A 15000-nucleotide genomic window follows, 5' to 3' on the forward strand; every position below is an offset into this window, starting at 1 on the left:
GATCTCGAGTGGTTCGAAGCTACACTGGCCGGTCAAGCTTCTGCTTCTCCCTTGCGGCTGCTTTTGAGGTCCTGAGTGTCAGCGGCTGCTGAGTGACCTTCAGAAGCGGACCCTGTGCCCGGGTAGGCCTCGAGGCCTGGGGCGTGTAGGGAGGACGATGCTAGGAGGCACAGCCTAGGAGTGCCAGAGCTGGCTGCCCTTTGCCCTTTGCCCCTTGCCCTCTGCCCTCTGGCCGTGTACACTCCTATAAGTGTCAGTCCTAAGCAGTGTCTGAGGGTACCTTCCCCCTTCCTGCCCGCGGCATACAGGGTCCCCCCCTTGCTCTCGGCATGTGTCTGCGTGACAGAAAGGAGCCATGATGACTCCTTGGGGGACGAACTGCCCCCATTGGATTTTTTTGTTTTTTAATTGCAGATGAAGTGATAGAATTGGCAACATCCCTGTCGCATGATAGGAATTCCGCAAATGTTCGTTTCCTGCCCACTGCCCGCAACAAGTTATTCGTTTATCGAGATAACAGATGTTTGTGCCGGGCGCAGGGCGGCTACCGCGAATTCCTCCTGGTGAATGTGTATGTGCGGGGACGTCAGGCCCTCCTGGGGGGCAATGCCGTGCCTGGCGCTTGCTGAGCGTCCTCTCCTCGCAGTGCACGTGGTGGTCCACACGGCTCCCGCTGAAGGGCTGAAGCATTTGTGCTGGGGTTTGGCTGGGGCGGGGGTGGGGGGGTGGGGGGGAGTGCCAGGCTGACACTGCCCCCGCCCCCCAGCTCCCCCAGGGAAATCCCAGTGCCCCACCCCCACCCACAGCCCCGGACCTTTCATCCCGGCACTGTTACATCAACCCACGCTGCTGCCGGGCGGAGTCTGCCTGGGCGTGGCCCCTGTAAAAGAATTAAAAATAAAATGGCTTTCCAAAGCTGCCAGCTCTTGCCGTTTGTCCTGTAACAGTCTTTTACTCTAGTTATGACGTGCCTAAAATTTAAGTCATAATCATCACAAGTCATGTGTGTGTGTGTGTGTGTGTGTGTTAATGAATACGTTTCCCACCTCCAAGAACGTTTCTCTGGAACGGCCGCCGTGTTCTCCTGCATAGAAGAGCTGGTGGAAGCCCGCAGAGTGCGGGAGGGAAGGAAGAAGCAGCCCATCCAGCTTCTAAATGAAAGTGTTGGAATCCCAAAGACCTGACTGCAAAGCTTGCCCTCTCAGGGCTGCTTCGAGGCTCTGGCCGTCCCCTGGCATTCTTCAAGCCTGTTCTCCCAGGCCCGACCCCTCGGGAGCACACCATCCCCGTCCCGGGGCTCCTGAGCGAGCGGCAGACTGGACTGGTTGAAACTGAGCGGAGGAAGTTAATTATCAAATGTTTTAGTTGGCTCCAACAATGAATAACCAGTTCTGGCCGGACCCTCTTACTCACTCGCGGGGCAGCGTTAGAAGGTGGAGGGACTCAGCCGGGAGAACGGGGACAGGGGGGCCAAGAAGGGAGGTGGGGGGGCAGGCGGGGGATGGGAAACGCCCCATCAGGTTCTGCACTGGGGGGATTTGTGGGGACAGCCCTAATCTGTTTCCCAGGTTGTTTGAACCAGTTCAAGAGCAGTTAAACAAGGTTATGTAAGTGACATGTGATGCAGCCCAAAATAGTGACTTGCAAACACAGGCTACAGTTGCTGGGCAGTTGTCAACTGCTTAAAAAAAAAAATCCTCTAGCAGGACGACAAATGGACCTTTCAAATTGCAAAGGGGATAGAGGGGGAAGCCTCATTCTGAGAGACTGGGCGGGGCAAGGGGGGGGGGACCCTCCCTCTGAAAAGGGATTTTTGCATCAGGGAAGTTGTCGGGGTTTGCTGATTGCAGAGCTCTTTGGGGGTTCGGAAGAGCACCTCATAGAAGTTGGGTTCGCTGCCGAAGGGCAGGGCGGCATCCTGGCGTCTTAACAGAGGGCTCATTGTTGAAAGAAACGCAACTCTCCCATCTGCCTGTGGACCTCGGGCGTATCAAGATCACCTCAGAGTCGGCGGTGCTAAGAGGGATTAAAAATGAGGCGATTTTGCAGGTGACTGTCCCTTTCGGGGACAGCCCCCTCTTGCAGGTCCAAGGTATGTATGAGAAAGAAAATTGTGATGTCCCCCATAAGCAGAGACATGAGATTTTCAAAGAAAGCAGAGTTCTGCAGTGAACTATCTCTGTGGGATTTTTTTTTTTTCTAGAAGGAAATAGAACAACAGGAAAGGGCTTGTATAGCTCAGTTGCCCTCAGGACACTCACAGGGACCCATCTGTGGTCCCCCTGTCCTGCAGATCTGGGGGTTCCGGCAACAAGATTTCCTGCTAGGGGGTGGTGGAGGCTCCGAGGATACCCCTTGCTCCATGTCCTGGTTCTTATCGTTGTGATCTAGATCTTGGGGACTCTTAAGTGACCTGTGAAATTGCGTCTTATTTCCCCACCCAGATGGTGGACGAATTGGAAAATATAAGGTGGGAAGCGGTTGCTCCCTACACTCATGCAGGACTGGTCTAGACGGCCCCTTCCCCTACCTCCACGGAGGGTGGGAGTTTGGTGCTGAGTCGGGGGGCCTGGTTTGTGTTCTGGATTTCCTAATCCCACCCAGTGGGCAACAGAGGGTGGGGGGCGCCCAGACAGAGGGACACGAGGCCTCGTGCAGCCTCCTTGCAGCTGTTTCCCCTGTTGGGACATTGATGGGTCACAAATGTTCCCCATCAAGAAACAGGAAATGCTCTCGGGGTCCCAGATGCAGTGCCCACTGGGGATATGGGGAAGGAGCAGTGGCACCACTCACAGCCTCGCCCAGCGCCTCTCTGGGCATCTGTCCTTAAGCATCCCTGCAGGGGCCAGAGAGAGAAGGCAGGGGGGGCTTCCCCAGTTTCATCCCTGCAACACCAATGGTGCCCCGAGCACTGCCGTGAGGGATCCCTGAGCCCAGAACCAGGAGTGAGCCCCAGGCCCACGTCAGTGAAGCAAGCACGCAATCAGCCAGTCAGACCATGGGGAAAAGCAAGCTCTTGACAGGCCTTTGTGTATGTTTAGCTCGAGGCAGGTTTCGAGACTAATTTTACCTGAAACATGGTCATTGGGCTGGGTCAGACAGAGGATCCCCCTGGCCCTTAGCGCGTCACTTCATCACTGGCGGTGGCTCCCGAGTGTGGCAGGAAGAGACTCTCTGGACTCTCCTTCCCAGACTCATCACCAGGGCGCAGCACCGTGTGGGGAGGTGGAGAAGGCGCATGCGTCTGTGGCATGGCTGAGGCTGACACGAGCCGAGCAGAGACAGGAGGTCTTCCCAGGCCCTAAGCACTGGGGTGCATGTGTCCGGAGGACTGGCCCAAGCCCCCTTTGGGGAAGCAGGGCCGGGCCACTGCAAGGTTCTGCATCAGCTATTTGGAGGATGCAGAGCTGTCGGTCGAGGGCCTGAAAAAGAAATTCTAGCTCAGAGCCATCGCCTCTGACGTGTTCTGTTTTGCTAGAATTAGCCACCGAACATATTGTCTTTTGTTCTGTTGCTGTTGTTTTGTTTTTGTGGCGGGGAGAGTTACAACCAGAAGTGCACCGGCTTACTCCTGGCCCTGGACTCAGGGATCACTCCAGGTGGTACTTGGGGGACCACATGGGGTTCTGGGGGTCAAACCTGGGTCAGCCGCGTGCCAGGCGAGCACCCTAGTGCTGTAAGATTGCTCCGGCCTCAACCTACTGTTTTTCATGCTGAGGGTCAAACGTCCACTGTACAAAGCACCTAATACGCCAATAAACAATAAGAACTCGGGGGTAAAGAGCGAGCTCCCTGCACTCAGCATGTCCTCTGGGATCTGTCCCCGTGCCCGGGGTTCAAGCACAGCTCGCACTGACTTCCCGAGCACTAGGCTGGGATTAGTGACTGAGCACTGCGAGTGTATTTTTTGTTCATGATTCCAGGACAAAAATAAACAAAATAACCTGGGGGGGGTGTGTGTATGTGTGTGTCTGTGTGTGTGTGTGTATGTGTGTGTGTGTGTGTGTGTGTGTGTGTGTATGTGTGAGTGGTTGGGTGGGTTCAGGTATGTGGCTCAAAGTGGTGGAACAGAAGCTTAACCATGTGCAAGACCCTGACAGCCTCCCAGGCTCCAGGTGGCACCAAACACCACTAGGCAGACTCCTAGAGGCTCCAAGCACTGCTGGGCACCTCTGGGCTCAAGCATTAAACTCACTGGCCTCAATGCTTTGACAGAGCATTGCCCGCACTTCCCCCTGTGCCCTCAGAGCACTGCAGGGCTCGCCTGTTCACTGAAAGTAAATACAGGGGTCGGCCGCCCGCCTTACATGCAGCTGCTCCAGGGTTGATCCCCAGCAGTACATCTGGACCCCAAGTTCCACCAGGTGTGACCCCTGAGCACAGAGCTAGGAGGTGCATCCCCCAGACAAACAAGAAACAAAGCCAAGCAAGCAAAATACAGAAAAGATGGAGGCAGGGGACAGAAGTGACCAAGGACAGTGACAGAGGCCTTTGGGCAGTTTGCTGATGGGTTAGTCACTTCTACACCTAGAGCATAAACAGGAACGCAGCTGTAACCACGTCGCCTCGATAAGCATATTAAATTTTTTTAAAACCCCAATGTGATCTTAGAGGCCCTTGATTTCCACTCTGCTCAGTGTGCCTGAGTTCATCTCTGAGCTCTGCTGCTCCCACCTTTGGCCCCTGCCTGTGTCCCTTTGGAATAACGAACTCGAGAGTTTGGAGAGTGGACGTTAAGTAGTGACGGCACAAGAAGTCTTTCTCCTAGGCTGTGATGGCGGTGGCATGCTTCGGGTGGATCATAGAGCAGTTCTGTGGGAGACGCAGGGCTCTCCCAGGAAATCAGGGGGACTGGCAGGGGCGCCCCGTATCTTTCCCGGAACAAAGTCGCCACCACGCAGGGTTCATTTCCACCCAGCGCCTCTGTCTTCGCTGTCCTGCCAGTTGCGAGCTCCTTGAGTTAGAAGAGTTTGAGTTCAAGCTTAAAAACTCATTTGCTGCAGAAGTGGAGAGAAAGAGGCAGGGCTGTTTGTCAGAGGAGCGCAGGGAAAGGGCCGGGCTCCCGGCAGTGATCCATCATCATCACGTCCCGAGAGCCGGACGAGGGCGAGCACCTGGCCTGAGCCCCACTGGCCGACTTCCTGGGGAGGGGCGGGTGGGGGGTGTGGGTGCTGCTTCAGGGTAGGAAGTAGAAACGGCCCCACTGGTTAGATGGGTTTAGTGAGTGACCTTAGGCCACACAGATGGGAAGCAAGGCTCCAGCTCTGCACTTCAGAGTGAGCCCCAAGAGCACAATGGGGAGAGAGGAACAGGCTCTCAGAGAACCTCTGAGGGGCATCGGGACCAGTTGAGTGCAAGGGATTCCTGGGGGCGTGGGGGGAGGTCCCGAGGGGGGTGAGACAGAGGAGACTGCGGTTTGGAGTTGCAATCACCAGTGGTCTTTTTTTTTTTAATTGAATCACTGTGAGATACAGTTACAAAGCTTTCATGTTTGAGTTTCAGTCATACAATGACCAAACACCCAGTGCACATTCTCCACCACCAATGTCCCCAGTATACCCCCCTCCCGACCCTCCCCCTGCCTCCATGGCAGACAATTTCCCCCACACTCTCTCTCTACTTTTGGGCATTATGGTTTGCGATGCAGATACTGAGAGGCCATCATGTTTGGTCCTTTATCTGCTTTCAGCTCACATCTGTCAACCCCAACGATCCCTCCAACCATCACTGACTTAGGGAGCCCTTCTCTATCCCAGCTGCCTTCTCCCCCAGCTCATGAGGCAGGCTTCCAACTATGGGGCAGTATTCCTGGCCATTTTTAAGAGAACAACACCCAGAACCCAGAGGGCATGATATCTGTTGGGTGGGGACATGCAACTTGTTTTATTTTCCCCTTTTCTTTTGGGAGGAGGGGAGAGCAGTCCCCAAGCAGTGTCCAGAGGCCTGGGGCCCCTCGCAGCAGTTCTTGGTCTGTCAGGCTTGAGGGTCCATGTGACACCTGAGGATGCGATGTCAGGAATTCCCCCAGGGGCTGTTCCATGCAAAGGCGAGTGCTCTAACCCCTGCGCTACCTCTCTGGCCCACATCGTGCTGGACTCGTGAAGGGTATGGCGGTCACGTGCAACATCCGGCAAACAGAGAGAGGAGAAGCCTCATAGCCCGTGGTGGGTGCTGTGCCGGGACATCAGGCGGCCCCCACGAGTGAGGCAGTGAGCTCTCGCACCCGCTGCTCTGACCCTCATCAAACACCTAGACAGGGGCTCCTGCCTCAGTGGTGGCATTGGAGCGTTAGCTGTGGCTCAGCCCATCCCACCTGCCTGCCCAGGCTCAAGTCCCCACCACCAGGCCTTCGTCACCCCATCCCGGGACCAATGCCTTGCTGCTGTCAGGACACCGACTCCCCCGCTTTATCTGACTCAGATGCCTGACCCTCCTCGGCCGCGCCCCATCCCCTGAACTTGGAGTCTTAAAGATCTACATATCAACTGGGGTTTTTGCCTCTTTTCAATCTTGCTTTAAAAATCTTGGCTGAATGGAGTTGGGGTAGGGGATGGGGTTGACTTCCAGGGATGGCTCCCTGCTCTGCGTGGCCTGTGAATCAGAGCCTCAGCACCCCGGAACCTCAGGTGCGCCCCTGCCCTAAGGAAAAATAAACCCAACTCTTGGTTCAATAGAATTAGATCCTTAGGCACACACTTAACTTCCATTCTGTTCCCCAAATTTCTTCCATCTGCTGGGGTGCAGTTTCCCTCCAGGCTTCTGGAAGAATGGAATTCAAGGGCCGGGGAGATCATACAATGGGTAGGACACTTTCCTTGCATGCGACCAGCCCAGGTTCAACCCCCAGCACTACCTCAGGTCTCCTCAGCCCTTGAAGGTGTGATCCCTGAGCACAGAACCAGGAGTAATCCCTGAGCCCTGCCAAAAACATACCCCAAAAGGTGGGGGGAGGGGCCTTAGTCTCTCATGTTTGCCATCTGCCCCCAAACACTTTTAAGGAGCTTGGCTAAGTCACACCTGCACACAGGTTGTGCAGTAGGAGCAAAGAAGGACCTTAGAACCTTCCAGCATCTGGAAGTGGAGCTGGTGCAGCAGCGGTGTGGCGAGCATCACAGAGGGAAATTAGATTGTTGTCAACACACAGCTCCTGCGGCCTCAGCCCAGCGTGAAAGTGCAGCAGACTAAGGCTGATGGGCACATCCCCGCATGTCCCCTCAGGTACCCGTCCCTCTCCCACGCCCTGGCCACGGAGTGTATATATATATATATATATATATATTTTGCTTTTTGGGTCACACCCGGCGATGCACAGGGGTTACTCCTGGCTCTGCACTCAGGAATTACCCCTGGCCGTGCTCAGGGGACCATATGGGATGCTGGGAATCGAACCTGGGTCAGCTGCGTGCAAGGCAAACACCCTACCCGCTGTGCTATCGCTCCAGCCCCGAGACGGAGTATATTTGCGTGTCTCAAGCGGGCTCTTGCCATTGGGAGCCTTGCCCGCCTCGGCCAGAACTCCATCACCCTCGTTCTGTTGAATTAAGAGTTGTAGGGATTTGTTCTTTGGATTTTCTCTCACTTCATTTGTTTGTTTCTCTAAGACTGAGCATAACCCCAGAGCGGCGTGACCTTGTCTCATCCCCTTGCTGGGTTTCCCCTTGCGCCCCAGGTCCAGGCCCTGGGCCTTGCGTTTCTTGCTTTCTGTGTGTTCGATGGACTCTGTCGCCCACTCCCACAGCAGCTGGGAGCCGAGCCTCTCCAGCCCGTGGGAGCTCACGGAGAATCTCACGTCCGCTCTTGACTGTGGTCAGTGGGAAGCTGGAGGGAGCCAGAGGCACCAGGCACCCCCGGCCGCCTTCTCTTGTCTGGGTTGGCTCGACTGCCTCATCTTTTCCTTCCAGCATTATCGAGCTTTGAAAGGCAAGACCGCTCACACACCCTCGCTGTGTTGCCTCGTTGCGACCAGCCCAGGTATTACAAAATTGGCTTCTTGCTATACATGAATGTTTGAAAGGACTGTTCTTATGGAACTTGACACCTTTTTAGTTTATAGTTTGCTGCAGGTTGACTTTAGGTTGACCTTGCGACCACTCACTACTTTCGGACTAGCCTTGACACCTTTTTATATTATAAGAGGGGAAGTAGTCTGGGGCCACACCCAGTGATGCTCTGGAGCTACTCCCAGTTCTGCCAGAGGCCATTGCCTGTGTTTGGGAGACCAGGCCGTGCCAGGGATGGAACCATTATTGCACTCAAGGCCAGAACCTTTACCCTGCTCCTCTCTCTCCAGCTCTTCATTCTATTTTTTTCCTCCATGATTGGGACACACCAGAGAGTGCTCAGGGGATACTCCTGGCTCTGTGCTCAGGGATCTCTCCTAGCAGTGCTCAGGTCACCATGTCTGGTACCAGGGATCAAACTGTGTTGCCACATGTAAGGCGAGTACCTGTACTATCTTTCTGTCTGTAGGATCTTTTAGAAAAAATAAAACTTAGCTTTTTAAAAATATGAAATTATTCTACAACTGAAAGCTATCTCAATTATAAAATATGGAGCATGATACACTTTCATTGTTGAGTTCAGTCTGTGTCTCATTGTGTATGGGATACTGCCGGCCTTCCTGAAAACCTGTGACTTTATCCTAGCAGCCTCAGCGTCCCTGTGCCCTCGCAGACTGACTCACTACAGAGCCATCCTGCTGTCTAGAATGAAGCCCTTTTCTCTGAAATGCTGCCCGTGACCTCAGACAGGTGGCAACTTTCTGGCCCTCCCAGATAGATGAAGGACTGAAGGACCCTGAGCCCCAGCCGACTTACTTTTTCTTTTTTCTTTTGTTTTGTGAATAAGTATTTTTTTTCAATATTTTAAAAATTTCCTTAAAGAACTGTAATTTGCAATGTTTACTGATGGTTGAGTCTTAGGCGTATAATATTTCAACCCGAACCCCACCACCAGTGTCAACTTCCTGCCACCAGTGTTCCCACATTCCCTCCCCACCCAACCCATCCCCACCTGTCAGCTTGGCAGGCACATTACCAGGTTGCTGCTTAGATCTCGTGTTTTCGGTGTTACTGAGGCTGTGTTTTGGATATATGACTACACCCCTCACCCTTATCACCGGTATACCTGAAGCCCGCTGCCTGTTCACCCATTACTTCCCGTCCTCTTCTTTCCCCCGTAATTTCTTTCCTTCTCTGTCCTCTCCTCTCTGAACACTGGGGTCACCAGTGATCTAGGCACCCCACTTTTGCTGCATTACATTTCCTCATCCAGCTTCCTTCTAGTGCAGGTAAGTGAGACCATCCTATGTTTGTCTGTCACTCAGCACGGTATCTGCCAGTTCCAGCTGCGTTGCAGCAAGTTTCAGGTTTTCACTCTTAGAAGAAGTTTTTCCATCCCACGAATGATCTCACAAGCCCATCGGAGCCCCGTTGGGTTGTGTGGAGAGAGCAGAGAGAGTCCCCAGGATGGTCCAGCCGCCTTGCTTGGGATTCTCACCTCGTTGACGCTGTTTCCACTTTCATGAGATAAACCCTCCGCTGTTTCCATACAAATCCTTGGACCTCTTGCATTCTGCAGGAAAAGAAGGAGTCGAGGGTAGGGGGCCTAGAGGAATGTAAGTGTCACTGGCAGGTGGGTCTTCTTTTGGCCCAGAGGCCTTACATGACCGTGCTTGAGGCTTTGGGTCTGTATGCCGCAGGCCCTCTGGGTACCGTACCTTGTTTACCAGGAAGCATGTGTGCATTTAATTCTTCCGGAATTTTCTCAGTAACAGTCACATGCCAGGCACACGTTGGTGTCAGTGCCATGCCTTGGCTTTCTTCACGAGCTTAAGGAGGCACTCTCCAGAGTGGCGTGTCTTAGCCTGTGGGTGGGCGTGCAGCATTTGGCTAGAACAGTTTCATTTGAGAGGAATGTTTTGTAAGATTCAGATCACACTGCCTTTACACTAAGCTTTTACATCTCCTTATATATCCCCGTGTTGTAGAATCTTGGATACCCCAGCCCACCCCCTGCCTGCCTTGGTATATTTACAGTGCTTTCTAACAGCTAGGAAAAAAGAACTTTGGCTAACTCTTTATAAGGAAAAAAATAATCATATTCTATCTGAGAATTGTGGGAAATTTTCCCATTACCCTTCAATTTATTTATGTGCGTGTTTTGTCCAGATTCCTGAATATGTCTGCCTTAGAGTGTCCCAACACTCTATCCATCGTGGGGATTTGGACTTGGGAGAGCGTGCAGTTACTGGAATACCATCTTTATTGAAATAGCCCGGGGATTTTTCTATTAAAGGAAATTACAGGAATCTTCTGAGTGATGTTTTGGAAATTTTATTTATAGAGAGAACCCTTAATTTCACTTATTGAAATTAATTTGTCAAAATGCTCGTGACAGACACAGAAGTTTTTATGATGCCATTTCTCCTGAGGTTTGCCAGGGAGACCCCGCTCTCTGCCTTCTCAGGGAGACGGTTTGGTGTAGTTTGTGGCCCTTAGGGGATTGGGTGGAGTCAGTAGGAGACACCTGGGCAGTGGAGCATCCCTGGTTTCCTAGGAGGCTGGGGCTGGAGAGTGTCGGAGGTTAAGGTGCTTGCCCTTCACGGACTCACCGGGTTCAGCCGGCCAGGGAGATCCTGTGCACAGAGCCGGGAGGAAGCCCTGGCCTTCGGGTTTCATGTGTTCTCATCCATAGATTCCCCTCTTGCCTTGCCGTCACCTTCTTATCCTTTGTCCTACTATTTACTGTTTCTGAGAATGTGCACTAGATTAAGTTCTTTTCATTCCATGAAAGACGCCTGTTATTTTCTTTCTTTCTTTCTTTCTTTCTTTCTTTCTTTCTTTCTTTCTTTCTTTCTTTCTTTCTTTCTTTCTTTTTTTTGCTTTTTGGGTCACACCCGGCAATGCACAGGGGTCACTCCTGGTTCTGCACTCAGAAATTACTCCTGGCGGTGCTCAGGGGACCATATGGGATGCTGGGAATCGAACCCAGGTCGGCTGCGTGCAAGGCAAACACCCTACCCGCTGTGCTATCACTCCAGCCCCGACGCCTGTTATTTTCATTGAGCGTCTCCTGCCATGCATGAGGCTCCTCTCCACCAGGAGTCTGTGATTGTACCAGGCAACAGGGAGCGCTTACCAGTGACCAGAGAAGTGCCCTCCCGCTTTTTGATGCGTGCTCTCAGGGACCCATCTGTGTCCCCGCTCCTGGGATCTCGGCCCAGCCCCTCTCCCGGCCAGCCCTTGCCCTCAGCCCCGCCAGTCCGGGACTCTGATTGCTGACACTTGTGTTCAGGTTGCTTCCGGGTGTCGCCAACCTGAACCTGTTCCAAGCTGACTGGAATAATCCTCCATAAGCCACATATCCTGTCATCTTCATTTTCGTCCTCAGAGGCTCTGTGGTACTGAGTCTTTAGCCAGGGAGCGGTCCTGCCTCTCTAACTGCCCCGCTTCTCTGGCCTGCCCGCACGCCCCAGTCTCTGAGTGAAAATCTAACAGCTCCTCTCCACCTTGCCGTTCCCACCCGAGGCCTGGCTCCCCAGCACCCCTCCCCTCCCGCCACAATGCCGGCCTCCTCCCGGACTCACCCTGCTTCTGTCCTTCCCCACCCCCCTGCTCTGAGCTTTCAGGGCCCCAGCCGGAGTGAGCCTGTCAAGTGTGAATCACATCAAGTTACTTCTCTGCGCCAAGCCCTGCGGCTCTTGTTGCCCCGCATCTCGCTTGGAGTCAGCATCTTCCACGAGACCCAAGAATGCCTGAGCCAGCAGCTGGTGCTCACGTTAGCAGCACTGCTCCAGCCCTTCTTAGCTTCACTCTGCTCCTTCCCGCTGGATCCCCAGATGTGCCATGCCAAGGGTCCCAGCTGCCCTTGCTGTTTCCTCGTTTGCGTCTCCTTGAGTGCAATATAGTTCCTCCTCCCCAACATAGTGACAGAATGCTTTCGTTTCCCACAGACCTACTTCCAGGTCACCTTCCGGTAGTGGCGCTCGCTCTGGGTAGTCTTTCTCAAAGAGCAACGTCTTCCTGCTCATCCACAGTGATGCGCGCTCCTTTCCCTTATCTCTCACTGGCACCTGATGCTGTTCAACATTCGTGCATTTTGCCTAATCGTCTTGTACCGTGTGTGATTTCCCTTCAGGATTAATGTCAGTTCACAGAAACAGACTTGTGTCTATATTGTTGACTGCTAGCTCCTCAGTATTTCTTACCAAGCCTGATATAGGGTGAATTATCACTATCACTATCATCCCGCTGCTCATTGATTTGCTCCAGCGGGCACCAGTAACATCTCCCTCCATCATGAGACTTGTTACTGTTTTTGGCATATCAAATACGCCAGGGGTAGCTTGCCAGGCTCTGTCTTGCAGGCGAGATATTCTCGGGAGCTTGCTGGGCTCTCTGAGAAGGGAAGAGTAATCGAACCCTGGTCGGCCATATGCAAGGTGAACATCCTACCTGCTGTGCTATCGCTCCAGCCCTTGGGGTGAATTATTTAGAGAATAAATCATTGAAGCATAGAGCTAGGTTGCAGTGTTACATCTTGCCAGTAGGTGCCGCTACTCTCTAAGCGTGGGTGCTGTGTGTGTGTGTGTGTGTGTGTGTGTGTGTGTGTGTGTGTGTGTGTGTGTGTGTGTGTGTGTTGGTTGATCATGTGTATCGAGTGGAATAGCTCAGTGTTTCCAGTTCTATAATTTGGCGTATTCCTGAAGGTGCACGTGTAGATGGCAGATGCGTCTCACCTTAAGCCTCTGCATCTTACCTTTAGCATCTGCAGTCAGATCTTTAGGTTGGTAGAATGTGGAGTGAAGTTTGACCCCATCTCCTGCGATGATGTCCACAGCTCTCAGACTCACACGCTCTAGGTCTCACTCATGTGAGAATCTGTAAGAATTCGTGTCCTCTCATCCTCTGTAACCATGGGGTTGTGCCGATCACGTCTGTGTCTTTCTTCCCTGTCAGCCATGCTCCTCCCTTCTTCTCTTTTGAAGACATGATTTGAAGGCTGGAGAGTTCATATTCTAATTCAACTTACTAGTGCTTTATATTAGTATGATAGTCTTTATTTCAACAACTTTTTCAATTTTATTCAGGACAACACAACTATTTATGTGCTGGAAGAAATGATTGCATCATTGATAAAATTCGACGGAAGAATTGTCCTGCCTGTAGACTTCAGAAATGCCTTCAAGCTGGGATGAATTTAGGAGGTAAGTTTTTCATTTTAGTTCAATAAAAATTATTAATAGTCACTATAGCACTATTAAACTCAGTGGACACCCAAAATTTAACATGTGGGTACCATGGAGCAAAGATAGCTAAAAGCTTAAAAACAAGTTCTATTTTCCATGCTAAAATATTTTAGCAGAAAAGCATTTCTCTGCAGAAGTTAAAAAGAATTATGGTATGTGGTTATTTTGTGAAGTTTTCAATCCTGAGTTTGCTAAGCTTTTGCGAACTGGGCGCTGAACCAAAACCAAAACAAAAATGAATGACTTTTTATAGAAAACTGTAGCTATGTTGGTTTTTTTTTTTTGCCATGTGTATTTAGAAGCAAGATCTGTATATGATAACATCAAACATGTAGGAATATATCCTCACTGTAGGACTAACTGTAATAAAGAAAGACTTGTGTGGGGGGAAAACTTTTAAATATTATAGATGTTTCACCAAAGGACTGGAGAGGTAAAGACAAAAGTGTACAACAGTCCATAGATGGGAAGAGTCAACATCTTTCTAGGTATCCGTTTTGACCAAACCAATTGGTAACTATAAACAGTCCTAATACAAATTCCAATTACTGATTCTAAGTTTCCAAGGAACAACCAGAAAAATCTTGAAAAAGGTAAATCAGAGCCTAGACTAACTCACCAAATTAAACCTTTAATATAGCTAAAGAAATTTTTTGTTTACATAAGTATTCGCAGTTGTGAATAGAAGAGATATGTATAGGTATTTTTCCTATCAACAGAAAGTCAAGAAATAAAGTTAAGCAATATGAGAATTTTATATAATGAAATTTGGCATTTCAAATCAGTGAAAGAAAGAAGAGATTATTCAACAGAAATTATTCTGACAACTGGAAAACCATCTGAAAAACAAGAAAGTTGAATCCAGACTGTTAGCATATAACAAAACTAATTCTGATCTTTCAAAGATTTTAATTTGGAAATACAGTCACAGAAGTACTGAGATAAAACAAGGATTTTTTAAAATATTCTCCAAGCAGAGAAGACCTTTCTAAATATAAAATCCAGAAGCTCTGAAAGAATTTTAACTCTAAGCTATTATAAATTAAATGTTACTGTAAAGGCAAAAACTAAGAAACTGGGGGAAAAGACTTGCAATTTATAGGCAAAGGGTTTATTTCTCACCTTGATAAAGCGCTCCTATAATCCCACAAGAAATTAAAGCCAACTCATTACCAAAAGGAAAATAAACAGACCAAGAGTATGAACAGAACACCCATAGGTTTAATCCAATTTGTTCTTGATACACAGGATTCTCAATATAATCATAGTAAGAAAAATGAAAATTAAAATGAGACACATTTTTTGCAGATAGCAAAGATAAAGCACTTTTATGACATGTTGTTTGATGAATATAGGAATAAAGTAAAACTCAGTGGTGATCTCATGCATTTTAGGTGGAAGTATAAATTGATACAACCCCTATGGAGAGCAATTTAGCTATTTCAATAAAATGGTAAAAGCATACATCCTCTGACTCAACAGTTCCACTTTTAGGAATTTGTCCTAAGTACACTTATGAAGCATAGGAAATGAAATACAGCTAGGATCTTCATTTCAGTATTGTTAAAAATTGGAACTACTCATCTGTTTGGGATTGATTAAATAAATCGCAGGCATTATAAAATAATGGAATCACTCTATGGGCGGATTTCCAAAATATTATTTATTGCAAAAATCCAAGTTTTCAAATAGAATGTTTCATATATTGCAAATTGTAGTCCTGTTTTCTGAAAAAGAATGTATGCTGTACA

The 15000-nt window shown here is 50.2% G+C and overlaps 1 protein-coding gene across 1 annotated transcript in view; it reads left to right on the forward strand.

Annotated features, from left to right (window-relative positions):
• Nucleotides 1–15000, forward strand: part of NR3C2 (nuclear receptor subfamily 3 group C member 2) — a 331105-nt gene that overhangs the window by 220975 nt on the left and 95130 nt on the right. The window contains exon 4 of the mRNA XM_004606186.2: nt 13091–13207. Coding sequence (XP_004606243.1) covers nt 13091–13207 — 117 coding nt within the window. The remainder of the gene's footprint in view (nt 1–13090; nt 13208–15000) is intronic.

The sequence above is a fragment of the Sorex araneus genome, chromosome 7 (genome assembly GCF_027595985.1).
Source record: "Sorex araneus isolate mSorAra2 chromosome 7, mSorAra2.pri, whole genome shotgun sequence".
NCBI lineage: Eukaryota > Metazoa > Chordata > Mammalia > Eulipotyphla > Soricidae > Sorex > Sorex araneus.